The 27,741-nt window shown below is 41.2% G+C and overlaps 2 protein-coding genes across 2 annotated transcripts in view; one reads left to right on the top strand and one right to left on the bottom strand.

The window, feature by feature from the left end:
- Positions 1–7,639, top strand: part of LOC307148012 (uncharacterized protein) — a 38,592-nt gene extending 30,953 nt beyond the window's left edge. The window contains exon 12 of the mRNA XM_079853185.1: positions 6,907–7,639. The gene's annotated coding sequence lies outside the window, so the exon portion shown is untranslated. The remainder of the gene's footprint in view (positions 1–6,906) is intronic.
- An 8,635-nt stretch (positions 7,640–16,274) lies between these two features.
- On the bottom strand, positions 16,275–23,480 carry LOC307148643 (NACHT, LRR and PYD domains-containing protein 3-like). The gene is made up of 4 exons (XM_079854315.1): positions 23,367–23,480; positions 23,000–23,095; positions 17,449–17,544; positions 16,275–17,332 (listed from the first exon to the last, which is right to left on the bottom strand). The coding sequence occupies exons 2-4, from the start codon at positions 23,062–23,064 to the stop codon at positions 16,735–16,737; spliced, it is 759 nt and encodes a 252-aa protein (XP_079710441.1). The 5' UTR covers positions 23,065–23,095; positions 23,367–23,480; the 3' UTR covers positions 16,275–16,734.
- Between the last annotated feature and the right edge of the window lie 4,261 nt (positions 23,481–27,741).

The raw sequence follows: 27,741 nt of genomic DNA, 5'->3' as shown, positions 1-27,741 counted from the left end.
CTCATGAGGGCTTTGTTCAGATGTCTCAGATCTAAAATAGGTCTTAACGCTCCGTCCTTCTTGGGTACGAGGAAGTAGCGGCTGTAAAAGCCCGACTCGCTCAGAGAAGGATGAACCTGTTCTATAGCCCCTTTGCGCAGCAGCTTCGCTATTTCTGCTTGAAGCAGGTGCGCAGCTTCTGAACTCACTCTCGTCTCCGTCTGTGCTGTAAAGCGCGGAGGGCGACGAGCGAATTGAAGCGAATAGCCGTGTTTTATAGTATTCAGCACCCATTCTGACGCGCCCTGAATCGCTTCCCATGCTTTCTCATGCATAGCTAGGGGTCGAATGGTCTCTGGGTTCAGATCGCCGCGCTGCGCGGGATGGGGAACCTGTATCAGAGAGGATGGAGCGGCGTGCGCGCCGCTGGTGCTCGAACACGGGGGCTGGTAAACAGTATTGGCCGACTGAACAGCATTCAGTAGCTCGGTCCCATCGGATGGAGCGTGATTTGCTGTCAAACATCCCAGGCGCGAGAGTGGCGTGGGGATTATAATGTCTAAAAGTGAGTGCGCGTGCTCGTGAGCGGGCGCAGAATTTACACTTATGACATGGCCAGTGTTTGGGAGCTTTAGAGAGTCTGTGACCCAAGGTAACTGACTGGCAGAGCGAACAGCGGGTAGGTGTGAGCACAAGGTTGTGGGCACATTTTCTACACTTAATACTCGAGCGGCTTGCGTCCGCTTCATGAGAGAGCGCTCTGTGCGCGTTACCATGGGGACCCTGTTTGTGTGAAGCAGTGAGCACATGGGAGTGGGCACATTTTCTACACTTATAATACTCTCGGCCTGAGCCGTTGTTGCCCGGGGTAACCGAGTGGCAGAGCGAGTTACGGGTAGATGTGAGCACAGAGTTGTGGGCACATTTACTACACTTAGTACTCGAGCGGTGTGTGACCGCTTTATGAGAGAGCGCTCTGAACGCGTTACCATGGGGACCGTGTTTGTGTGAAGCAGTGAGCACGTGGGAGTGGGCACATTTTCTACACTTACAACACCTTCGGCCGGAGCCGGAAAACCCGAATTTACACTCTTTCTGAGATTTATTTGGGCCGCCGTAAAAACGGCGTTTGTGTGCAGGCGAGCGAGTGGTGTTACTGGCTCGTTGGCTGCGGTGTAAGCTGCTGCAGTAGCCTGTACTGAGGGGACTGACAGAGCTGGGCGTTTTGATGGCGGTCCGGCCGCAGCGGGACTCAGCCATCTTTTCCTCCCTGCGGGTGCTAGGAGGACTTCGCGGGCTCAGACTTCAGCGTTATCTTGGGACGCGGACCCCGGGGGGGCGGCGGTCTGTGACGGCTGGTTGAGCGCGACCTAGGGCGGCCGCCCTGGCGTCGCTGCGAAGCAGTTGGTGGCCGAGACGAGCGCTGTGTGGAGCTGCGCGCAGGAGGCTGAGCTTGAGAGCGGCCTGCGGCTGGGCTCGAGCGGCGGGGCAGGAAGAGATTCATAGCCTGCGACGCCTTCTGTACTTCAGAGAAGCGGTCCACAATCCCGCTGACCGCAGGGCCGAAGAGGCCAGTGGGCGAGAGCGGGGCGTTGAGGAAAACAGCGCGTTCTGACTCACTCATATCCGCCAGCGTCAACCATAAGTGTCTGTCGATGACGGTGAGCGCGGCCATAGATCTGCCGATGGCTTGTGCAGCGGTCTTGGTAGCGCGGAGCGAAAGGTCCGTCGCGCTGCGCAGATCTGTTAAGGCTGTGTGATCCGAGCCCTTCTCGTCCAATTCGCGGAGGAGGTCGGCTTGCAGGATCTGGAGAACAGCCATCGAGTGCAGGGCGGAAGCAGCTTGGCCGGAGGCGGCGAATGCGCGGCCGGCGAGAGCTGATGTGGTCCTGCAGGCTTTGGACGGCAGGGCAGACTTTGAGCGCCATCTAGCAGACGGCGGGCAAAGGTGCGTTGCCACCGCTTCCTCAACGGAAGGGATGCCGGTATATCCTTTCTCGGCGGCCCCGTCCACCTGGGAGAGGGCCGAGGAGACAGATGAGCGGAGTCTAGCGGAGAAGGGCGCGTTCCACGACTTCGATAGCTCCGCATGGAGCTCGGGCAGGAAGGGTGCTGACCTAGAGGCTGGCGCTTGGCGGCGGCTAGGCAGAAAACACCCGTCGAGTCGGTTCGGCGCGGGCTCCTTGGGTGGGGACCAGTCCAATCCCAGTCGGTCGACCGCTTTGGTGAGGAGGCGGATAAGCTCCGCGTCAACACTGGAGCGGGACCTGCCAGACTCTGGAGTCGAGGAGGCGGAGCGGTGAGAGCCCGACCACTCCTCGCTGTCCGAAGCAAGCAGAGAGCAGCTGTCAGCAACGTCATCTGCTTCATCCCCTAAGGCGACGGCAGTGCAGGCAGTGGCCGGCCGCTGCGCATCGGTGAAGGGCGGGGGAGAAGGAGAGAGCGAGGCTCGCGGGAGGGGCTCCGGCGAGCGCTCAGCTATAACCACCGGCTCGGGAGGCCTTTGAGAGCGGCGTTTCTTCTTTCGCGGCCCTGAAGAGGCAGCCGGGGAAGGTGGAGGATCATCAAACATGGCGAGTCGAGCCCGCAGGGTCGACATCGGAAGTCCTCACACTGTTCGCAGCCGCCCGTGGAGAGGGCGCGGGCTGCGTGGTCGAGGCCCAGGCAGAGAGCGCAGACCACGTGGCGGTCTCCGTCGCTGAGCGAGGCTCTGCACGAGCCACAGGATGAGCGAGGCATTTGCAACAACGCCTCGCGCTCTTTTAGATGCAAAGTGTGTCGCGGGGGCGAACACACACACACATACAACACAGAGCAGTAAAGGATATATTCGCCGGATAGCGAAGCAGGCAGGGAAAGCTGAAGGCGGCGAAGGCGGCCGGCGTCCTCAGGCTGAGATCCTCGGCGTGCTGGTCGCTTGATTCAACGGCGGCTTCCTCAGAGAGCAGCGATGCGAAGAGCTTCGCTGAAAAGACAGAAATCAGAGAAGCAGCCTCCGAGCCCTGTTTATATACGCTAAGCCACACCCCCCTTTTTCGCGGGCTGTGACGCATTAAGCGCGCCAAGCGCGCTCATTGGTCGTGACGTCACGCCAAGGGCTCAGCGGTAGGCTGCTGCAGTTGCCGCAGGGCAGCCAATGGGCACGCTAGTAGCTCGCCCTAGGTCTGCAGGCTGCCGCACTGCGTTGACAAGATTATAAAAATTAAGGATAATTTTTGGCTTCAGTATCTCGAGAAAGAAAGGCTTTCCCGTAGCGTAGCAACTACGCAATACGAGAGAACCTCTCGTAAGAGAACTCACGAAACTTTGCACACGCGTCAGAACTGGCGAAAATTTACATCTGATATAGGTTTCAGAATTGGACGGGGCAAAATGGCTCGATAGCGCCACCTATAAAAGTTCAACGGAGTGCGCCTCCCGCAACGTTCAACGTACGTGCACGAAATTCGGTACATACGTGTAATGACCTAATACCTACAAAAAAGTCTCTTGGAGCATAGCCCTAAACACAACAGGAAGTCAGCCATTTTGAACTTCCTCTCAGATTTTTGTGCAGTTTTTGCCATTTTCAGGCCTCGTACTTTAACGAACTCCTCCTACAGTTTTAATCTGATCATCTTCAAATTTGGTGAGTGTAATCTTAAGGCCTTTGCGACGTTAAATTGCGAAGATCTTGAGTTTTCGTCGAAGGGCGGGTCCTCGGCGGCCTTACAAATTTCGATGTTTCGCCATGAAACAGGAAGTTGCTGTAACTCAGGCATGGAATGTCCAATCTGCCCCAAACTTCACACGTTTGATAAGAGTTCTGTCCTGAACACATGGCCATGCTCATATTCAGTTATAGTCATAGCGCCACCTGCTGGCAACAGGAAGTGACATGTTTAACACTGTTATGGACTCCTAATAACATATAAAAAAGTGCCAGCAAGTGCTAAACATGCTAACAACATACTAGAAGCATGCTAAAACATGCTAGCAAACTCTTAGCTAAGTGCTAAAGCATGCTATTATTGCAATTAAATAGGAATTTGCTGTAACTCAGGCATGGAATGTCCAATCTGCCCCAAACTTCACACTTTTGATAAGCGTTCTGTCCTGAACACATCTACATGAGAATATTCAGTTATAGTAATAGCGCCACCTACTGGCAACAGGAAGTGTCATGTTTAACACGTTGATGCCATTCTAGCAACATGTTAAAAATGCCATTGAGGTCTAAACATGCTAGAAACATGTTAAAACATGCTAGCTAATGTTAAAACATGCTAGCAATACTTAGCTAAGTGGTAAAGCATGCTAATTCAATGAAACAGGATGTTGTTGTTACTCAAGAAGGCAATGTCCAATATGCGCCAAACTTCACACTTTTAATAAACGTTCTGTCCTGAACACATGACCATGCTCATATTCAGTTACAGTCATAGTGCCACCTGCTGGCAACAGGAAGTGACATGTTAAACACTGTTGTGGACATATAAAAACATATAAAAAAAGTGCCAGCAAGTGCTAAACATGCTAACAACATACTAGAAACATGCTAAAACATGCTAGCAAACACTTAGCTAAGTGCTAAAGCATGCTATTGCTGCAATTAAATAGGAATTTGCTGTAACACAGGCATGGAATGTCCAATCTGCCCCAAACTTCACACGTTTGATAAGAGTCATGGCCTGAACACATCTACATGAGAATATTCAGTTATAGTAATAGCGCCACCTGCTGTCAACAGGAAGTGACATGTTTAACACTGTTGTGGTCTCCTAATAACATATATAAAAGAGCCAGCAAGTGCTAAACAGGTTAGCAACATACTAGAAACATGCTAGCAAACACTTAGCTAAGTGATAAAGCATGCTATTACTGCAATTAAATAGGAATTTGCTGTAACTCAGGCATGGAACGTCCAATCTGCCCCAAACTTCACATGTTTGATAAGAATCATGGCCTGAACGCATGCCTATGCTCAAATTCAGTTATAGTAATAGCGCCACCTACTGGCGACAGGAAGTGACATGTTTAACACGTTGATGCCGTTCTAGCAACATGTTAAAAATGCCATTGAGTTCTAAACATGCTAGAAACATATTAAAACATGCTAGCAATACTTAGCTAAGTGCTAAAGCATGCTAATTCAATGAAACAGGACTTTGTTGTTACTCAAGAAGGCAATGTACAATCTACCCCAAACGTCACACGTTTGATAAGAGTTATCTCTTGAACACATGTCCATGCTCATATTTAGTTATAGTCATAGCGCCACCTGCTGGCAACAGGAAGTGACGTTTAACACTGTTCTTGACTCCTAATAACATATAAAAAAATGCCAGTAGGTGCTAAACATCCTACCAACATACTAGAGACATGCTAAAACATAATAGCAAACACTTAGCTAAGTGCTAAAGAATGATATTACTGCAATTAAATATGAATTTGCTGTAACTCAGGCATGGAATGTCCAATCTGCCCCAAACTTCACACTTTTGATAAGCGTTCTGTCCTGAACACATGACCATGCTTATATTCAGTTACAGTCATAGCGCCACCTGCTGGCAACAGGAAGTGACATGTTTAACACTGTTGTGGACTCCTAATAACATATAAAAAAGTGCCAGCAAGTGTTAAACATGCTAACAACATACTAGAAACATGCTAAAACATGCTAGCAAACTCTTAGCCAAGTGCTAAAGCATGCTATTATTGCAATTAAATAGGAATTTGCTGTAACTCAGGCATGGAATGTCCAATCTGCCCCAAACTTCACACTTTTGATAAGAGTCATGGCCTGAACACATCTACATGAGAATGTTCAGTTATAGTAATAGCGCCACCAACTGGCAACAGGAAGTGACATGTTTAACACGTTGATGCCGTTCTAGCAACATGTTAAAACATGCTAACAATGCTTAGCTAAGTTCTAAAGAATGCTAATTCAATGAAACATGACTTTGTTGTTACTCAAGAAGGCAATGTCCAATTTGCACCAAACTTCACATGTTTGATAAGAGTTCTGTCCTGAACACACATCCATGCTCATATTCAGTTATAGTCATAACGCTACCTACTGGCAACAGAAACTGACATGGTTAACACAGTAATGCAGTACTAACCACATAATTATTGTGTACTAAGCATGCTAGAAACAGACTGAACATGCTAGCAACACTTAGCTGAGTCATGAAGCATGCTATTATCACCATTATACAAAACATTTTGTAACTGACTTTGACATACTCTTACTATATATACCTCCTTAAATGTACATTTCCCAACCATGCTCTGCCTTCCTAAAGCCACCGAGTGTTGATGGCACGGGTGCGAGGGCCCTTTCATCGCTGCTTGCAGCTTTAATTGCTATTTGTTTTTTGTGGCATTTTTGCATATTTAATGGAATTATTGCAAAAACTTCAAAACTTCCCAAACAACAAAAACTAATTCTAAACTTAGAACTTATATATCTATTCACAAAATATATCAAAGTTGGGATAGGAGCAGTTGGTCACAGAATATTAATGATCTCTGCTGGATGTATATGGTTACAACACATTATTTATTTATTTTTCATAAAATTGTAATTTCACGTGCAAGCTAATGGTTATACGGATAGTTTCTAAATAAAGGCAGTACATGGCTCCATATGCATAAACTGTGTTCTCACTCAGTAAATACTTTGATTTGAACATTTTGAAGATTAGTTTAAATTTGTTTTTTAAATGTGTTTGCTTAGAGAGTATGATATGGGCATAAACGGTAAATAATCAGATGTTACATATTTTATATGCATTAGTCTTCCTCGTGTTCAAACTCAGATTGTACAAACAAATTTACATCACTTTCCTGTACCAGTGTGACGTGTGTATGTGTGTGTATATATACATTATATAATATAATGTGATTTAATGACTTTATTGTTGCGTTTGTCTATTGCAGTTGATGCTGCTGACAGATTTCTCTGCATGACAAAAGTGAGGAGCAACGACTTAATGCTTTTCTTCATCAAACTCTTCATGCATGTCTTCCTGAGATCTGGAGTTTCTTCAGCTCCTCCTGCTGTTATCATGGCCAAACTCTGGTAGAGAGAGACTTGCAACATAAAATCAGAAACCGTTGAAGCCTAGAGACTCGTCTGAGACTGAAAAATAGGACTGAAAAATGTTGAGTCTGATTTAAACTAAAAGGGAGTGAATTAAGGCACATGCATTCTCTTATTTTTACAACTGTTCAGTTTCTTTAGCACTTGAATTTTACAGATTAAGTTTCAGCCTTTAAAAGTTCAGAGTTTTTTTAGTTCAGGCTGATTGAATTTGACATGTTTATGTCTGCAAATAAAAGTTGACTTTTTAAGCTGTCTCCTGAGCCGTTTCTAAATCATCATCGTCAAACTGAATGGTTACAATTCATTACCATTACCATTTACCATTAATAGTAGGGGTGCAACGGTAGGTACATGCATTCGTCCCGAAACATACGGTACGGACGTCACTGTTCAGTGCATACAGTCACACGACGAATACATCAAAGCCACTAGATGGCTATAAGTGTATGGCATTAAAAATGGCATTTAAAGCATTAAATTAGATTTGAAGATGGCTGCAGAAACCCTGTTTGTACATAGATGTAAAACACAAGCACTGATGTTTTACAATAAAAAGTGATACAATGATAACTAATTTGTGTCAGGATTGCACATTAATCATAGAAATAAAGTGGTATTTACTGTTTTTTTCACAAAAAAAGACGACAAATGGGCTTATTCATTCGCGTATGTTTGTTTATTTGTAATCACACAGAACATCACTGGGGTTGAAAGTATGCACATTAAAAAAAGAGATACATTTTTATGTGTACATTACATTTGATCATTCAATGATCCTTTCTTTAATTTTTCCACCAAATTATATGATCTGAGGAGCTTTGAGCGCCCTCTCCAGTCCCAATATAGTCAGCCAGAGCAACCGATGGATCTCCCAAACCCTGCTAGAGTTTCTCTCTCATGATGATGATGATGATGATGTGGAGTCTGAAGCTCACGCGCATGAATCAGTGACAGAAGTAGAATTGTTTCTGGAGGGATGTATGATTCTGTCTTCAACTTTGAAACAAAGTCTGTCCACAGTGGAGGATTAAGACTCTTTGGTGGCCCTGGCCACTGACACCTAGAGTGCCATACAGTCTTTGTTACAGCGTTATAAGCCATGAACCGAAGCTGCAAAAACAAACAAGTCACAAATGTCCGGATATTAAATCTGTGACGCTCAAGAGTTTTGTGTTGAAGTGGCTGGAATCACTCATGGTTCATAAACTCTACTGGAAGCCTAAAACTACACTCAAAAATGTAATGTTTTTGATTTACGCATTTCAAATAATAGTAAAATTCCAAATTGAATTGAATAATCCTTATAGAATTGTAAATGAGTAAAAAAAAAATTTAAAAAAGATGCAGAAAGGGAAGAGGTAAATGAAAATAAAGGAAGGCAATGATCAAACTGCTGATTACAGGAAGTACTCATAAAATATTAGCATATTACTTGAGTTTTGTATGAAGTGCTTGTGTTGAAACAGGAGAGAAGCTGTTACTGATGGATCAAATGATGGTTCGAGTGACTGTTTTTAGGGGAATTCATAAATATACCTGTATCACAGGTTCTCAGTGGGACACACACCTGTCTGTCATGAGTTATATAGCGCTTGTACTGAATGTGTTTATATTTGTTTTGATGGATAATGGTTTGAATCTTATACTGTGGACCGTGAGAAGAACTGATTATGGGATACATGAGGGTCTTTATGCACTGAATTCAGTGTTTCAAGTACTTTATAATGTGAGATACTGTTGATGTTGAAGTCAAACTCGTGCTGGTAGAAATTTGGAGAGAACTGATGAACTCTTCAATCAAATGCTCCAGAAGCTCCTCAATGTCAGCTAGAAAACACACACAAATCTCACAGAGTAAACCAAATAACACTGATTATCTTTCTCAGGGGTTTAGTTACGGTCTCTGCCGATCTTCTTCCAGATTGAAGCTCTTCAAGATGTTTTGTGACGTTTCTGGTCGATGCTTCCATCAATAATGTGCATCGTCACTGAAGAAGAAATAAAGACACACACACCTCATTCATACATGCTGAGAAACACATTATGTGCCAAATGTTCATTAAAGTAAACAGAATACTGCTGTTGAAATGATTGTTCTTCCCCGAGAGAACGAGTGATGGATCTGGGTTTGCTGAATTTTGTTCCACAGAAGAAAGTTGCAAACTGGATAAAATCATCTTACCTTCTTCTTCTACTTACCATCATATCATCTGTTCTCTGAATGTATTTAACCTACCTTTTACAAAGTTTTCCATAAATATTTAGTCTTAACACTGGATTAAGCACAAAAGAAACTGCAGACTGACTGAATGTGTCATTGAGAAGGTCTCAATACGAGACAAGATGTCAGAATAAGAGCCATTGTGAGGGGATGAAATATTTGCAGTGAAATACAGTTTCTTTTCCCTTTTCCGTTCACACCAATGAAATCGATCAGCATTAGGCAAACCACATCAGACTGATGCTGTCCAGACGTGTTCTGAGTTACAGACTGAATCAACCATTACAAGGAGTTTTCCAACTGTAGATTTCTCAATAACTGACACAACGCAGGATAGGTTTAACAACCGAACGTGTTCCGCCTTTTTTATTTTGTTTCTCCTGTTCTACCACCGGTCCAACCAGACCACATCCACCTTCCCATGTAACCCCAACCTTAAAGGGCTAGCAACATTTATCAACTCTATATCCCTTCCCGTAAGCTAACATTCACCAACTGAACATGTGAATAAGGATAGTATAACATGTAATATATAGAAAGGGTATCCTTAACCAGTGAGATAGTCCTGATAACGCGGGTTAGGACGGCTAACTCTCCCTGAACGAGTCACTACAGGCCGGGCGGTTGCAGCAACATCACCAGTGGCAGGTGCTTCGCTCTGAGATGGTGACACTGTAGATGACAGGAGGGTTGTAAGAGGTGACGCTGGTGAAAGTGGTCTATAATCACCTTCTGAACATTCAGTGGGCGCAGGCTCTTGAACACAGAGGAGGAGACGTCGATTTCTTATGTACTGTCTGCCCTGAGAGGTCACCACATAGCTTAGGTTGAGCAGCATGGCCCTGTACAACTGCCAGTTTGTCAAAACCACGAGCCGTCTGCATCCTAACTGTCTGACCCTGTTGTAAGGGTGGAAGGGTGTGGGCATTGCGGTCATAGTATGCTTTGCTTTCCTTTCTCCTCCTGGTAAGCACTGCCTTGACGTTGCAGCATGCAGAGGACATCAGTCTGTCTTTCAGCTCAGGAAGAAAGGTTCTCGTACGCCTGGAGAGGAGCAGTTGGGCAGGTGATGGCAGGTCAGCGCGTGGAAGGTTACGCAGGTGGAGTAAAGCAGCCTGAATCTATGGCACTTCTCGAGCAGATGCTTGGCGGATCGCACTGCATGCTCTGCCATGACTTTCCCCTTCATTGCTATGGGCACTTTCTTGGGTGCACATACTTCAGCCTCGTGTTTCAGTTCTTTTGTACTCTTTTTAGATTGCTCATATAACAAGCATACATTGGCACCTGTTTCCGCACACCGTCACTTTCAATCCCGCAAACTATGCGGTCACGTATTAGCTCGTCATTTAAAATCCCAAAGTCACATTTTTTTGCGAGTAATTTTAGTGTGGAAACATACGACTGAATGGACTCACCAGGTTTTTGATTGGTCGTGTTGAAGACGTGTCTGTCCATTATAATGTTCTTTGTAGGCAAGCAGAGTTCAGCAAACTTCTGCAGTAATACGTCGGGATCTTCTCTGTCCTCTCCCTCGGCAAATGTGAAAGCCTCGGATTTCTCCACCGCGTTGGGGCCTGCTAAATTCAGCAGAGTGTACGCCTGCACCATCTTCGATTTGTCTGATAGACCAGCATTGCAATATATGCGCCATTCTTTTTCGAATTTGCTCCAGTTGTCAGCAATGTGCTCGTCAAAAATTAACGGATCAATACGGCGGAGACCTTGTGCCATGTTCGATCACTTCTGACACCATGTAGATTTCTCAATAACTGACACAACGCAGGATAGGTTTAACAACCAAACGTGTTACGTCTTTTTTATTTTGTTTCTCCTGTTCTACACTCCCACCAGTCCAACCGGAACACACCATGTAACCCCAACCTTAAAGGGCTAGCAACATTTATCAACTCTACACCAACGTAACAGCTCAAGAACCAGGGGCGTAGCACCAAATGTTGGGCCCCAGTCACAGAACCAAGAGGTGGGCCCCTCACAACACCAATATACATCAATATATCTTTGTGGGGCCCCCTCTTCGCCAAGGGCCCGTTACTCAGTTCCACTATTACCCCCTGTCAAGAACTGTCAGGAAATTTCGGGAAAACAGTCCCATCACATTCGCTCTTGAAGATGATAGATGAAAGACGACGATGCAGACTGAAGGATCTTCTGTTGAACTTCAGTGATACTGAAGTTTGTTCAAGCGGCTGTAGTTTCTGAAGCCAGTTTATACAGACATACTGGACCAGAGAAGTGTCACATTTAGTCATTTAAGTACAACATTAAAATACAAAAAAAAAAAGTTTTTATTTTTTCTTAGTCATTTTTTTTCCTTTTCATTCGTTATTGATTAGTGATTATTCATCTCCATCTTTCCTCAGTTTCCTCGACTGCCTGGATCACCGCATTATATGATGTTGTCATCGGCTTGTTGAGCTGCTCTGGTCAAACGCTGAAATCCTCTGAACTCCCGAATCACACCACATCCAATCTGGTTCACAGCTGAAATCAGGTGAATCCAGCTAAACTCTGAGAACACTTCCACCAAGTGAAGTACACCTGAACCGATCATGCTTGCTGTCGAAAAGAGCTGTGCGACGAGCCGTAGCTTTGGAGAAGACGAGCATTGAAATCCAACTGAAACCAGACCACTGACACAAGCGAACCACTGCAGTATCTGTGAAAAAGACAAAGCTGGCCGGGCTACAGGTGTTTCAGGTGTAGAGTCCGGTAAAGGCATATTGAGCTCAGTGTTACTATTGAGGAGAGATCGCTGGATCGGCTGTCTGATGCTTCTGTTCTCGGAGAGTCTCAGCGAAGAGGAGGAGATCGTCTGTGAAGGAGAATGAGTTCCAGTGGCAGAAAGCCGCTTTATAAAGCATATCCCTCGGCTTCTGCTACTGGCTTTCATTGCGCAGACAGTATGGCAAGCTGTTTTAACATTTAATCATTTCAACCGACTAGTATCTATTTTCATGCTAGTAGTACTTATTTTTTAGATACTAGTATCTATTCCATTAAGTAATAGTACTTATTCATTAGCTACTAGTGCTTATTCTTTAGGTACTAGTACTTATTCATTAGATACTAGTACTTATTCATTAGATAATAGTACCTATTAATTAGATACTAGTACTTATTAATTAGCTACTAGTACTTATTCAATAGATACTAGTACATATTTATTAGATACTAGTACCTATTAAATATATACTAGTACTTATTCATTAGTTACTAGTACTTATTTCAGTATAGTGACTAGTAACTATTCTTTTGTTACTAGTAACAAATACATTTTTTTGCCATTGACTTCTATGGGGATCTGTCATTCAGATATCAACTGTTCGGTTCTGACTAGTATGTATTCCAATTGTGACTAGTAAATATATATTAGATACTAGTAGTTATTTATTAGGTACTAGTACTTATTTTTTACATACTAGTACTTATTCATTTGATACTAGTACCTATTAAATAGATACCAGTACCTATTCATTAGCTACTAGTACTTATTCATTACATACTAGTACTTATTCATTAGATACTAGTACCTATTAATTAGATACTAGTACTTATTAATTAGCTACTAGTACTTATTCAATAGATACTAGTACTTTTTTATTAGGCACTAGTATCTTTTGTAATTGTTACTAGTAACTATTCTTATTTTACTAGTCACAACTGCTATTTTACTAGTCTTATGTTTTGACTAGTCAGAATGGCCACTGTAGAGTTCAATAAAAAATCCTACTAGTAAAATAAAAAATCTTACTAGTAACATTTGGAATAAATACTAGTATCTAATAAATAGGTACACAAGTACTAGCAGCTAATTATTAAGTACTAGTATCTAATTAATAGGCACTAGTATCTAATGAATAAGTACTAGTTTCTATTTAATAGGTACTAGTATCTAATGACTTAGTACTAGTATTTATTGAATACATACTAGTATCTAGTAATAGTATCTAAAAAATAAGTACTAGTACCTAATTAATAACTACTAGTTTCTAATATACATGTACTAGTCACAATTGGAATACATACTAGTCAGAACTGAATAGTTGATATCTGAATGACAGTCACAGATCCCCATAGAAGTCAATGGCAAAAAAAATTATTTGTTACTACTAACAAAAGAATAATTACTAGTCATTATTGGAATAAGTACTTTATCTAATGAATAAGTACTAGTATCTAATAATAAGTACTAATAACTAATGAATAAGTACTAGAATCTAATAAATAAGAACTAGTATCTAATGAATAAGTACTAGTATCTAATAAATAAGAACTAGTATCTAATGAATAAGTACTAGTATCTTTAAAAAGGTACTAGTACCTAAAGAATAAGCACTAGTATCTAAAGAATAGGCCCTAGTACCTAAAGAATAAGCACTAGTAGCTAATGAGTACTAGTACTTAATGTAATAGATACTAGTATCTAAAAAATAAGTACTAGTAGCATGAAAATAGATACTAGTCGGTTGAAAGGATTAAATGTTAAAACAGCTTGCCATACTGACTGTCCTCGCGCAGTGTTGCCAGATTGGGACGGGGATTTCCAGCCCAAAAGCTCATCATAACCCGCCCACTCGGAAATCCGACTCCCCGGACAAATCGCACTCCCCTTCGCGTGCACGCGCAAGCGAGTTTAAATGCATTACTACACGATCGATTTTTCACACAGCAAGCACCCAGATCCTGCATGGAAGCTTTGTCTACACTTAAATAAATTAACAGAAGTAGATAAACGATGCAAAGAACAAACACAAATTAACAGAAAGCATGGCAGATCGATTCAAACCATAAACTTCGACGGGTAAGGAATAAGCTACCATCAAAACAAAACTGTTAATTTCGCTTAATTTAACTGAACTTATCGTTTGTGTGTTAAACACGCTGTGGTTCATAGGAAAATATTGTATTACACTCCCCATTGCACATTAATGTCATTAAAAATAATAATATTTAACCTTTTTTTCACGAAGATAGGCTTAGCTGTCATGCAATTGCTACACATATCACCCAGTCTGCAAAAACATTTATAGTGAGCTCACAGTCACACACATTACATGGTCTGTCTGTATTGTTAGTAATAAGTAATACCGTCTAATATGTGTTGAATGTATACTGCGGCTGAACCCTAGTATGCTGCTGTTCTTGAATTCATACAAGTTGTTGCGTAGCTTCAACACTAGTCTGTTTTTTTTTCCTCCGGTCTCGACTTGGTCTCGGTCTTGGTCTCGACTTGGTCTTGGTCTTGACTTGGTCTTGGTCTTGTCTTGGTCTCGATACCCTCTAGTCTTGGTAGTGTCTTGGTCTTGGTTTAGTCTGTCTTGACTACAAGTCTAACACACACACACACCTGATGATTGTCCTCAGACTTACTGAGCTGATCTGGAGGCTTCAACTACAGGCAAGAGCCTCTGAAGAACTTCATCTGGTGATGTGAGGTTTTGGCCTTGACTGATGCTTATGTATTTCTTTAACTCAAACTCATCCAAACACTCTGAGGTTAAAAGAGCAAAGACAACAGCTGACCACTGTGACGAGGACAGTCTGGTGCTTGAAAGACCTCCAGATCCGAGACACTTCTGGATTTCATTTACGAGAGAATGATCACCCAGTTCATTTAAAGAGTGGAACAGATTGATGGATTTCTCTGGTGAGGGATTCATTCTTATTCTTGTCTTAATGTGTTCAACCGTTTTCTTTTTGCTGAACGAGATGTTTCTAACATGTGTCAGAAGGCCTTTCAGGAGCGTCTGATTTGACTCCCGTGAGAGACCCAGAAGAAAACGCAGGAAAAGATCCAGATGTCCATTTCTACTCTGCAGAGCCTTGTCCACGGCTCTCTGGTGCAGGTCAGATATCGTGTGACACGTGAACTCGTGTGCATGTTTTGAGCTGAGGGTTTCATTGAGCACATCCCTCTTGTACAGCAGGAATGAAAGCAGCACATAAAGAGCTGCTAGATGCTCCTGAATGCTCAGATGAACAAAGCAAAAGAGTTTCCCCTGATACAAGCCCAACTCCTCTCTGAAGATCTGAGGGCACAATCCTGAGTAAACTGATGCTTCTGTCTCATCAATGCCACACTCTCTCAGGTCTTCCTCATAGAAGATCAGGTTGCCTTTCACAAGCTGCTAGAAGGCCAGTTTCCCCAGTTTGAGGATCATGTCTTCATCTTTCACTTTCTTCTTATAGTCCTTCTCATGTTTGATGTTGGTCTGAATGATCAGGAAGTGTGTGTACATTTGAGTGAGAGTCTTGGGTATTTTTCCTTTCCATGATTTCCTCAACATCTTCTCTAAAACAGTGGCTGAGATCCAGCAAAACACTGGGATGTGACACATGATGAAGAGGCTCCTTGATGACTTCAGGTGTGTGATGATTTTATTGGCCAGACTCTGATCACTGATTCTCTTCCAGAAGTATTCCTCCTTCTGTGGATCATTGAATCCTCGTACCTCAGTCACTCGATGGACACACTCAGAGGGGACGAGATCAGCTGCTGCTGGTCTGGAGGTGATCCAGATGAGAGCAGAGGGAAGCAGATTCCCCGCAATGAGGTTCGTCAGCAGCACGTCCACTGAGGCTGATTCAGATATATTACACAGTTTCACATTAAAGGTCCCGTTCTTCATGATCCCATGTTTCAAACTTTAGTTAGTGTGTAATGTTGTTGTTAGAGTATAAATAATATCTGTAAAATTATAAAGCTCAAAGTTCAATGCCAAGCGAGATATTTTATTTAACAGAAGTCGACTACATCGAACGGCCCGTTTGGACTACACCCCTCTACTTCCTTCTTTAATGACGTCACTAGAAATGTGTTTTGACTAACCTCCGCCCACAGGAATGCTCCCTCAACTCCACCGAAATTCGTTTATGTACTTGCGCACTTCTTATAACTTACTGTGTTTACTCAGCTCTTAGGTGATTTTCTGAAGTAAAACTGACGCTTCATCTTTTGTGTGATGTACAATAAACTTTATTAAACTCATCAGTATATGTTTGATCATCATTCAGACAGCAGACTTGTAGGCTATTAATAAATAATGGATACATACAAGCAGATGACAAATACGTTATAATAACCGTAATTAAACTACTAAACTATACCTGTTTCATCTCTATACAGCACTCTGACTCTGTAGGCATTATTGTCCGACTCGAAATTAACACTGTTACTGAGAGTTTCTGATATTATCATCCTTCCGTGAGATGAAATTGTCCTGAGACTGTGCGCGAGCTCATGAAGCTCCGCCCCCTGTGCCGTCCAGCAGCAGCTCATTTGCATTTAAAGGGCACACACTAAAACAGCGCGTTTTTCTGTGACCCAAAAAATTACAATTTAAACATGCTGTAAAAAATGATCTGTTGGGTATTTTGAGCTGAAACTTCACATACACACTCTGGGGACATCAGAGACTTATTTTACATCTTGTGAAAAGGGGCATAATACGGGACCTTTAAAGTCCAGATACAGACGACACTCGTCCAGACCATCAAAAACAAAGACAACTTTATATTCATCACTAAATGGTTTCATTTCTTTTGTCTCAGGAAAAAAGACATGCAGAAGCTCTGAAAGACTGAGTGTTTTGTCCTTCATTAGGTTGAGCTCTCTGAAAGCAAGTGGAAACATGAGCTGGATCTCCTGATTCTCTGTCCCTTCAGCCCAGTCCAGGATGAACTTCTGCACAGAGACTGTTTTTCCAATGCCAGTGACTCCCTTTGTCAGCACAGTTCTGATGGGTTTGTCTTGTCCAGGTAAAGGTCTAACGATGTCTGTGCATTTGATCGATGTGTCCTCTGTTGCTGCTCTCCTGGATTGAGTCTCAATCTGTCTCACCTCATGCTGATTATTGATCTCTCCACAATCACTCTCTGTGATGTAGAGATCAGTGTAGATCTCATTCAGCAGTGTTGGGTTTCCCTGCTTTGCTGTTCCCTCATAAAGACACTGAAACTTCTTTCTCATGTTCGATCTGAATGTCTTGAGGGCTTTGGCATGTTGAGGGCAACTACTGTAAGATAAAGAAAAAATATATATACACACATTGTACCAAGATATTTTATTGTGTCAGGGTCCTTGACACTATAGTCTCTTTGAGTAAATGTAAATGTTTATTACAGCACTTACCTAAACCCAGGAACAGTGAGTCCACTAAACTTCAGTGTAGGATCCATTGACTGGTCACTCTTCATGGACACACAGCTGGGGTCTGGAGGGTCCGGTCTGAGCAGTGAAGAAACACAAATGAATATTATTCACACACTCTTATATTAATCACTTTTGTAAGGGTTGATTGTTCTAGGTGACTGAATAATTTAATTAAAACACATTATGCTGTTGGAGACATAACAGCAAGTGCAACTGTTATACTGGTTATATTCACATAGCCTATCAGACTTAAGCTTTTCATTCTGAAATGCATTGAATACAGCAGTGGTTTCCAAACTGGGGGGCGTCCAGAGTAATAAAAGGGAGGGCGCAGTAAGACTATTTTAGAAATATGGCTGCAAGCAGCAATTATCGGGGTTCAAGCGATTTAAGGCCTTGCGTAAAAAGATGCGTTTTATTTAGCAAGCCTGTTATCATCTCAATCATAGATGGAAATGACCATTTACGGTCAATACAGGAAATTTACCATAGGAAATATATGGATTTAAAATTTTTAACAGTTAATAGAAATTCATTGGCCGATGGCGGACATGTTTTCTGAGATCCGTCAATGTATGCATAGATAATGCAATGCAAGAGACACATGGGAACTCGGACAAAGATACTGTATGACAATTTTAAAGCCCTCACTATCCGAGAACACACTGCAGACTCACTCTCGCTCGTATCCGAGTTAAATCATTAACACTATCATCCCTTACATGTGTTTTGTTGAACTAAATACATTGTCATCTTCTAAAGCGCATGCGCAGGTTATCTTTCTTCCTGAACAAGTGCACGCCACAGTCCGTGTTGCTTTCACATTCACATAAATCGTGTCACAGTTTGAGTGCAACCGACTAAACTGCCAGTGTGAAAATGCCCTTAATACGGTCACAATCAGAAGAGGACAGACAAGGTTTAGTGAGTATAACAAGTTTATATAGTAGTGCAGAGGGAAGAGCAATGCAGGGATGGAATGCAGATGCGATGAATAATGATCTTTGAACTGGAGAAGCTGACAGTAATGATGTATATCTTTGCAGGCAGATGAAGATGGGAAGAACCAGGGTAATGAAGATCGGCGATGATGGGAAGAACGGGACTTCAGGTAAGTAGTTCAGAATGAAGGAATCTCAGGTGAGTAGTCTGTGGCGTTAGTCATAGACGAGACCAGACACTGAGGAGAACTCAAAATTCAGGTGATAGTTATCAAGTGGGTGGAGTGCAGTGATCTGATGGCTGGATCGCTGGTTCCGTTGACTCTGGCCCCGTTTACACGTACATGATTATTTTGAACAACGGAGATATTTCCCTTTGTTTGTGCCCTTCGTTTACACGCAAACAGAGAATGTTTGCATGTAAACTGAGAAAAACTGAGTTTTAGGCAGCCGACGTCACAATATGTGACAGAACTTGCACCTGCGTCTTTGTTCAAAAGAGAAAGAGGAAGTGATTCATTGCTGTTGATGCCATTTTCGGGATTCTGATTGGCTAACGTGGTCTTGAGCTTCTCGTTACACTGCCACCTACAGGTTTGGCATGCTCTTGACGGCATATATACACGGGTTTGTGTAAACAAACACTTTTCTGAAAACTGACAGGTTAGGGTTAGGGTTAGGGTTAGGGTTAGGGTTAGTGAGGGTAAATAACGATGTTATTTTTGAAAACGGAGAGGGTAAAATGTCCGTTAATGAAAATAGCCGGCCACGTGTATATCTTCTTTTATCTTCAGTTGATTTCTTTTCTTCAGTGATTCTGCTTGTTATCATCAGGGGCTCGTTCTTCGTACGTTGCTTAAAACATCCGAGATCAAATGAGACATCCAAGATGATATCATCGTGCTAATCATGATCCGGCTAATTAGGTTCTTCGAAAACACCTACCGGATATGATTAGTATAGCTGGATTGAGTTATCTGAGATAATTGCGCGTTCATGCAGTATAAAAGGGGATATGTATCGATAGTAGAAACATTGATCAGCAACGCTGCTATTGGCTGCTCAGCGTGGCCAAAGAGCGCGCTCAGTTTTTCTCCTCAGCAGAGCAAGAACTAATAGTCGAAGTTTATTCGAAATTTTAATGTTTAATCAAAACGCCAGGGAACACCTCAAAGTCTGCAAAAGCCAGGAGAGAGGGCTGGCAAAAAAGTAGCAGACAATTTAAATCCGTTAAAAGTGGCCATGTTAGATGTTTCTATCACTTATTAGCCTATATTTTTGTATTTTAATAATTGCATAATTACTTTGTGCATTGTAATGTCAGTCACCACACTAGAACATGGGAACAAATAAAAGTGAAGTACAAAAATATTCTACATAATGGTAATTTTTAGTTATATTATAGTCTCCTTTATAAAAGGCACTGTTAAATAAATGGTTGTCTGTTTATAAAAGCAACCAAGAAAAAGGCTGAGAAAAAAAGATCTTAGTAGCCTACACTGTAAAATAATTTTTGCTGCATTAAGTTAAGGCCGTATAGTCATTTCAACTGTTAAATCTTGAGTAATGATGAATTGCGTTGACTTGTGAAAGTGAAAACTGATAAACTTATGTTAATGTAAAAATATTTTGCCATGAGTTATTGATCACATTTTTCCGAGTGTAGTTCATTGTAATGACATTGTGTTTTCCTCTTTTGTGCACTTTTACATAATACACCAACACTTGTCTCTGTTCCCAAGAAAGTGGTGGCTGAAATATGTGCAGTAAGTGGACATTTTCTAACTTTCCAAAGGAAAGAAAGTATACGACTTTGTAATGTCCATTTGTTTCCATTGCACTGGACAGTGAATAAACCCTCTCAGATAACTGTCATATGGAGGAACTAGCCTACCTGCAAGTGCATAAATAACTTTACTTCATTTATACTTGTATGCTTTATGGCTGCAATATAAGTTGCAGGATTCCACATCTACAGAAAGGCCTACAGAAGAGTCTGCCCAGACAGAGGAGACATAGGCCTACAGGTGGGCAGTGTATAGACAACTTTTACTTTTTATTTGTTGCATGAGGCATGTGTCTAATATCTCTTGTTGCAGGCACTTGACCACTGGCTTTTCTTTACAAAGAACAATTGAAATAAAACTCAAGGAACTAAGCATATTTGTCTTTTATTAAACATTTAATGAAAAGTGTTGTTGTTTTTTTTTTTGGCAATGTTGTGTAATATGGCACATGCAACAATGTCACAGGCCCTGTCAGGTGTGCAACCCTCAGACTTTTCAGACACTGAAATCTTCCCTTTAACCAAAGTTTATTTCATTGTGTGCCCTTGTCCTGGCTAGAGCTGCATTGTAACTGGTTTGGGTCAGGGAATGGGGTCATAAAACACCTGTCTGCAGGCAGGAACATGTCATAATTAACTATGAAAAAATGCAGTTCTGTTAGGATCAGCATAAGTGTATGTAATACAGTGAGCTTGATATTTAATTGTGGAACTTTCCTTACCACTTTCAAATTTGTGCATAAATGTGAATCTCTGAAAATTCTTAAGTCATGCACAGATCCTGGCCATTTTGCTTTCACATTTGTGATATGGAAGATTTTAGTCAAATGCCTTTTTTTATTTGATATAATCTGGAATATTAAGAATCACAATAGTAACTGGGCTGCACATTTACATTGTGAACCACCTTTCTGTTCACATAATCCCCTTCATTGAGGCCTTGATGGCAGCCTATAGTCTATGGTACCAATCACGTTAAAGGGATACTCCACTTTAAAATGAAAATTCTGTCATCATATACTCACCCTCATGTTGTTTCAAACCTGTATGAATTTCTTTCTTCTGCTGAACAGAAAGGAAGATATTTAGAAGAATGTCAGTAACCAGACAGTTTCTGGTCTCATTGACTTCCATAGTATATTTTTGTCCTACTATGGAAGTCAATGAGACCAGAAACTGTCTGGTTACTGACATTCTTCCAAATATCTTCCTTTCTGTTCAGCAGAAGAAAGAAATTCATACAGGTTTGAAACAACATGAGGGTGAGTATATGATGACAGAATTTTCATTTTAAAGTGGAGTATCCCTTTAAGCCTGAGTGACATATAGGCTACTGTAATCGGCATGGTGATTGCATGATCCTCATAAAAAAATATGATAGCCTAAAAAAAACTGCTTTAAAAAAACTGTTTTACAACATTGGGTCTTAAGTGGCTTCGAAATGCCACAAAAAAACCTAAAACTGTTTTTTAAACCTAAAAGCGCCAGGTAAACTCCGAATGACACGACAGACAGCACTTTCCATCAAGTTCTCCGCATCTCCAATAGTGTAAAGGAAAGAGCCACTTGCAAATAATCTTAGGGCAATGCAAACAGTTTGTGCTGTAGTTAAAGCCTGACTCCGACAAGTCGAAAATAAATGTGCGTTTCCAACAAATTAATAATGTAAACGACAATCTCACAAATCACGAGAAAAAATATATATCTCAGAAAGTGCACTATCGCGGTGCGCTGGACTTTCCGTATCAGCTCCGCTTATGAGCCGCAGTCTAATCCTGTTAACATGAAATAAGCCTGCTCCCGAGCAGGTTTAAGCTTGCGCACCTGTTGCTATGACAGCAAGTCCAGGATGAGCTTCGAAGAACCAAACAATCCAAGATCATGCCAAATCGCCAACAATCAAATCCAGCTAACTGAGTTAGCGACGTACGAAGAACGGGCCCCAGGTGTCTTCAATAATGCTCAATCATCACTCAACTATCTAATTAACTCTAACACCGGTTGATATGTCTCCACCACTTTTTTTGTTTGTCACAACATCTCGCTGCACGGATGTACCCAATGCAAATATTGTACATAATAAAAAAAATATCCAGTTGATTTTGTTCATTGCTGCTGTTATTCTCGTTTGGCTCTTCACACAGAGATGAGTGCTTTAAACTATTGCTTAACGCTATAGCAGAGACTCTCTATTCATTCTGGTGAAATCACAAAACTAAATGCACACAAACGTGCCCCGCTCTGATACACAATCACTGAATATTTTAATGAGAAAAAAAAAAAAAAAAAAAAAAGATATGAGGGCGGATTAGAACCCAGACACTTTGTCACGCTTAACCAAAATTCTAACACCAGGCCATGAGTGAATACGAATGTTGATAGCAGATCTATGTATTTATTCACTGATGTGAAGAATCTTGAGACTACCAATATATTGTATTATAGTAGAAATAAGAATGAAATGATCACATTAAACAAGAGTTCTATGTTGATACATTAAACTAAATGTAGCCTACTATTGAAACTGATTTCTGGACATCGTCATCATTTTTTTTTTGCAATACATATCTTATATAGCATTGTATTAGCAACCCCCAATAACCCCCCCACCACACACACACACACACACACACACACACACACACACACACACACACACACTCCTGTCCCACCCACTTTTGCAAACAAAGTTACACCACCGCTGCTGGTGATTCCCATATAAACACAGAGCGGTGTTAATTTAACACCAGGGATTTTACTGTTGACAGATGTAACAAGGTAAATGGTTTAGTACAGCACTCACCTAAACCCAGGATCAGTGTGTCCACTAAAGTTACGTGGAGGATCGATTGACTGGTTACTCTTCATGGACACACAGCTGGGGTCTGGAGGATCTGGTCTGTGCAGTGAAGTTGAACACAAGTGAATATAAATCACACTCTTAAATTAATCACTTTTGTAATAAACTGATTCGGGTGAATGAATTATTCCATTAATATTTATTATGCTGTTGGAGATTTACAGCAAGTGCAAATCAACATATGTAAGCTGTTTAAAATCTTTTAATTAATAACGTCTGAAACACATTACATACAGGCACTTTAGTCCCTTTACAGCATTAATAATGAACAATTTTCTTAGTAAGATAAATGGTTTAGTAAAGCACTCACCTAAACCCAGGATCAGTGTGTCCACTATTAGTTACGTGGAGGATCCATTGACCGGTCGCTCTTCATGGACACACAGCTGGTTCAGATAACTTTAATCTTTTTATCTGGACTGAACTGAAACAGAACATGAATTTAGAATATTTATTAAATTAAATTAAATTAATATTAAATTAATTACCACTAATAACTCTCAGGAAATCACGAAATGGAGCCATTTTGCATGAAAATAAAGTTTTACCAACTTTTAATTCTTTAAGGTAAGGTAGGCAATTTATTTCATAAACACTTTTTGTTATTCTGGTTGAAACTCTCTTCACATTCTGATAGCAATCAATAATGGAAGTGGTCTAAATATTAAAAATGTACACATATCGTCTGTGGAAGTCTCAGGACCAAGGCGACTCAGAGTAATTGTCCTCTAAACCAGTCATTCCCTGGGTCGCCAAGCCGAGCACTATTTTTCAGTGTGCTATATACCAGTGGTTCCCGGGGGGTCGCGAGATGATTTCTATTAATAAAAAAAGTGGAAAAAATATATAGGCCCTATATAATTTTGTTGCAATTAATTTAACCCTTTCGCACGTACAATCACACCGGGTAGATTTTCTGTTTGGCGAGAAAATATGAAATTTTCAGCGCGCACGCGCTCTTCTGCGCGGGAGAGAGAGAGAGAGAGAGAGAGAGAGAGAGAGAGAGAGAGAGAGAGAGAGAGAGAGAGAGAGAGACCCGGCCGCGCGCGCGCACTCACTATTCAGAGCGGCCAAGCGTCAAGCTTCCCCGTACTTTTTGACAAGCGTCCTTGACAGGACGGCCAGAGCTTCTTTGCAGCTCAAGTCGGCGGCGGTGTGTACGTACAGTTAACGCTCTATCTTTTGACGGCGCTGAGGAAAAAGCTCCCGCCACTGGTAGAAGCGGTCGCCGCCCATTTGTGTCCTGCTGGCAGTTGGAGAGCAAAGGCTTCGCACCCATCTAAGCCGTGCAGAACGTCTTCAGCACTCGCGAATCGTGCATACTCCGCCGCTGGCCAGGCTGCTTCTGCTTTACACACCATGGCCGTTATTTTCTCGAGAAAAGGAGTTTTCCCATAGCGTTTGCAACGCAATACTCGTTCCCTTATCTCTAAGGGAACCGAGGTTACGCAAGTAACCGAGTACGTTCTGCCTTCCCTTCCACATGAGTTAGGTAACAAAACTGACAAACAATTTTTTTATTTCACCCCAATGATAGTAATATTTCATATATTTCTCACATTTTGATCAATATATTTATATAGAGATTTTTTTTAGTATAGGCCTACATTTTAAATTTTGCTCTGGACATTTATGTTTGTATTCAACATAATAGGCCTATACCTTATTATCTCAATTAAAAGTACTGAAATGAATGTAGCCTATATGTGACAAAAAAAGGCTGTTTATTATTTTGGCCGTAAAAAATATGCTTGGCAGGTGGATTTTTTCATCTACTAGTCCCCGTGGCAGGTGAGCCAAAAAGCTCATTTAGGACCCTGGGGAGGGGGAGGTGCGGGGTCGCGGGGCAGCAGCTTATTTATAATGGGGGTCGCGGGCTAAAAAGTTTGGGAACCCATGCTCTAAACCATCAGGAATCAGCGGTGAGAAGTAGTAAGGTGCACACGTCACGTGAAGTGACAATGTGGTCTCATGCTCTCAAAAGGTGTAACCTCTGAATGTAAATTCCCATTGTTAGCACATGTTTCCATGTGAAAGAGGATCTGTCTATATAATGAAATGCAGCAAAGGGCTCTTGGCCTTTTTGTAACTCAAGATGGCCCATGATGCTAAGAGTGACCAAAACTCTTTTAGCATCATATATTTTAATATTAGGTGCGCATCTTTTCTCTTTATTCTAGAGCATTCGATGTTATTGTATTGATTATCCCTGAATTGATTATGAAATTGGCATGATACATTTATCTGACATAATACATTGTTACATTTGATTATTCTGACTTTGACATTAGAGTTAAAAGAAACAGTCAAACATTCCCTCATAATTAATGATCCACAGATATCATTAAAACCTTTTCATTTATGGAGTCAGATAAAATAACGAGAGAATACATATGAGAAAATGTATTTCGTTTAATCAAAAATACTTTGCCACGAGTAACACGTAGAGACCTTTGGGCCGATCGAGTGTGGGCCTACAACGTCATTTTTGCAGCGCACCTTCGCGTTCGTGCCGAATCGGTGAGGATAAACCAAACTTCAGGCTATGCAGAGTTGTGGACAGACAGTCACTGAGCACCACAAACAAACAGCAGCTGTAATTGGCCAAAATGCTCCGTTCGACTTTTCTGGGACCCTCTATTCTTCCCGGTGGATGACCTCTGACCAAAAATTCTGCCATGAAACCATGTCAGTTGTGTTAAATTTCAAATGTTCAATATTCAAGTTTAAAAAAATATCTAATTCAGAACTATGTAAAATGCCACATAATATTCAATTGTGTTACATAACACTTCAATTCAATTCATTTATTTTACACAATGCAAATAGTTTTGTCATAACCTCCATATAGCCACCTTTTACGGTTCCTCCTGAACCAAAAAACAAGCTTATGCTGCGTTCACGTCATAACTATAATTTTGAGATTATGTGACCCGTGACGTAATTCCCGGAGCTGTTCATGTCCTCAGACTCCGATTTATGCGTTTCTATGTCAACACTATCAAAAGACAGGTTTATATTGTGCTGATAAATCTATGAGAGAAAACAAACTCTTTGAAACTCCTGTATATGATGTCCGGAACTAAATATTCGAATACAAAAATGTAACTATTGTTTTTACAAGGAAGATTGACACAGATTGGTTTTCTGAATGCAAATTAATTAGTCTACTTTAAACCGTAAACATGTATTTAGCATTATATTAAAATGTATTTAAAATAATGTAATTAGCAAAACAAAATGGCCGTGGAGTGGGACACTGCACCAGGTAGAAAATAAGCGATACTGTTGCATAACACTCACCTGTGTGGAAATGTATCTGTGGACAGGTCATGCTGATCATACTGATGTTCCATCAAGAAAATCTAAATGAGGAAACTCAACGCTTAGTGTCGAGATGCTTCCGTCTTCATTAAATGCCAGCACAGGATTTTACTTTTACTTTGATGAACAACACCTGGACAGAAAGGGGACGGAGCCTGGCAGGGTGGGGAAGAGCATTTTTTCTGGTCTCTTATGAGTAGCAGTTTAAACAGCATGCATCTTTTCATCTAGGCTACATTAAATAGAGCTGATGGAGATTCCCCTCAATGGCCCAACCGCTCTATTCTCGCGCACATTTGTGCGTCAAACTACTCTAAGAAAATTGAAATGTCATTAATAACAAAAGACGACGAATATGGAAACAACAAACCTGCGTTTGTACTGCTGGAGTTTGAAAGAGTTAAAGATTCCTCAACTTCGTGCTGTCCTCTGCAGGCCAGATCAAGAATCACAAGCAGGAGTAGTGAACATGCGTTTGGACATCGTGCAAATAATACATACAAATACAATATTTAAGAACATCCACTAATTTTATAAATATCCCAATCAACAAATAAGAGTTTTAACCTCATCACCAGTAGGCTACATGAAAGGGAAGAATATTTGAATAATTGAATTTTACACAAAAAATATTTACATTAATTTGCAGTAACAGAAACACACACACACACACACACACACACACACACACACACACACACACACACACACGTTGTTTTCATGTTTTATGGGAACTTTCTATAGACAATGATTTTATACTGTAGCCTACTGTATATTCTCTCCTCTTACACTAACACTACCCATAAACATACCCATCACACACAACTTTATGAATTTTTTACAATTTCAAAAAACATCACTTAGTATGATTTATGAGCTGTTTTCAACATGGGGACCAGAAAATGTCCCCACACGTATGAAAGCTTATGGGTAGCAATATTCAATTTGAAATGTAATATGCAAAATCACAATGCAATATGTAAAATGGCAATGCATTTCTGTATTTAAATTTTAATTTTCCCATACATTTGTGTAACGTTTGGTGCAAAATTAAAATTAAAATTAAATTATATAATTTACATTTGCTATTTCATACACTAGTTTTAATATGTAAATTGAATACAAATTTTAACGCTTTATAAGTTGCAAAATTAAAATGTATTACAGAAATGATTAGATATGTTTAACATGTTCAAGCAAAAACTGTAGCAAAATTGTAATTTAAATGTATTTTTTTCTTAATTGCATTTACACTCACATTTAAGACACTTGCCATTGCATTTCCATTAAGTGTCCCGCAATGAATGTAGCAAAATTCAATGTGCAATTTGAAAATGCATTCTGAGCCGATCACGTGCCCG

This window comes from Squalius cephalus (assembly GCF_949319135.1).
Source record: "Squalius cephalus genome assembly, chromosome: 20".
NCBI lineage: Eukaryota > Metazoa > Chordata > Actinopteri > Cypriniformes > Leuciscidae > Squalius > Squalius cephalus.
This window is presented reverse-complemented; position numbering and strand designations above follow the sequence as displayed.

Bases quoted from the DNA above. Each gene is read 5' to 3' on its own strand.
- LOC307148643 (XM_079854315.1), bottom strand. From the start codon at position 23,064: ATGAAGAGTAACCAGTCAATCGATCCTCCACGTAACTTTAGTGGACAC. The intron at 17,545-22,999 runs GTGAGTGCTGTA...TTCACTGCTCAG, and splicing joins CACACTGATCCTGGGTTTAG to ACCGGACCCTCCAGACCCCA. The intron at 17,333-17,448 runs GTAAGTGCTGTA...TTTATCTTACAG, and splicing joins CTCACTGTTCCTGGGTTTAG to TAGTTGCCCTCAACATGCCA.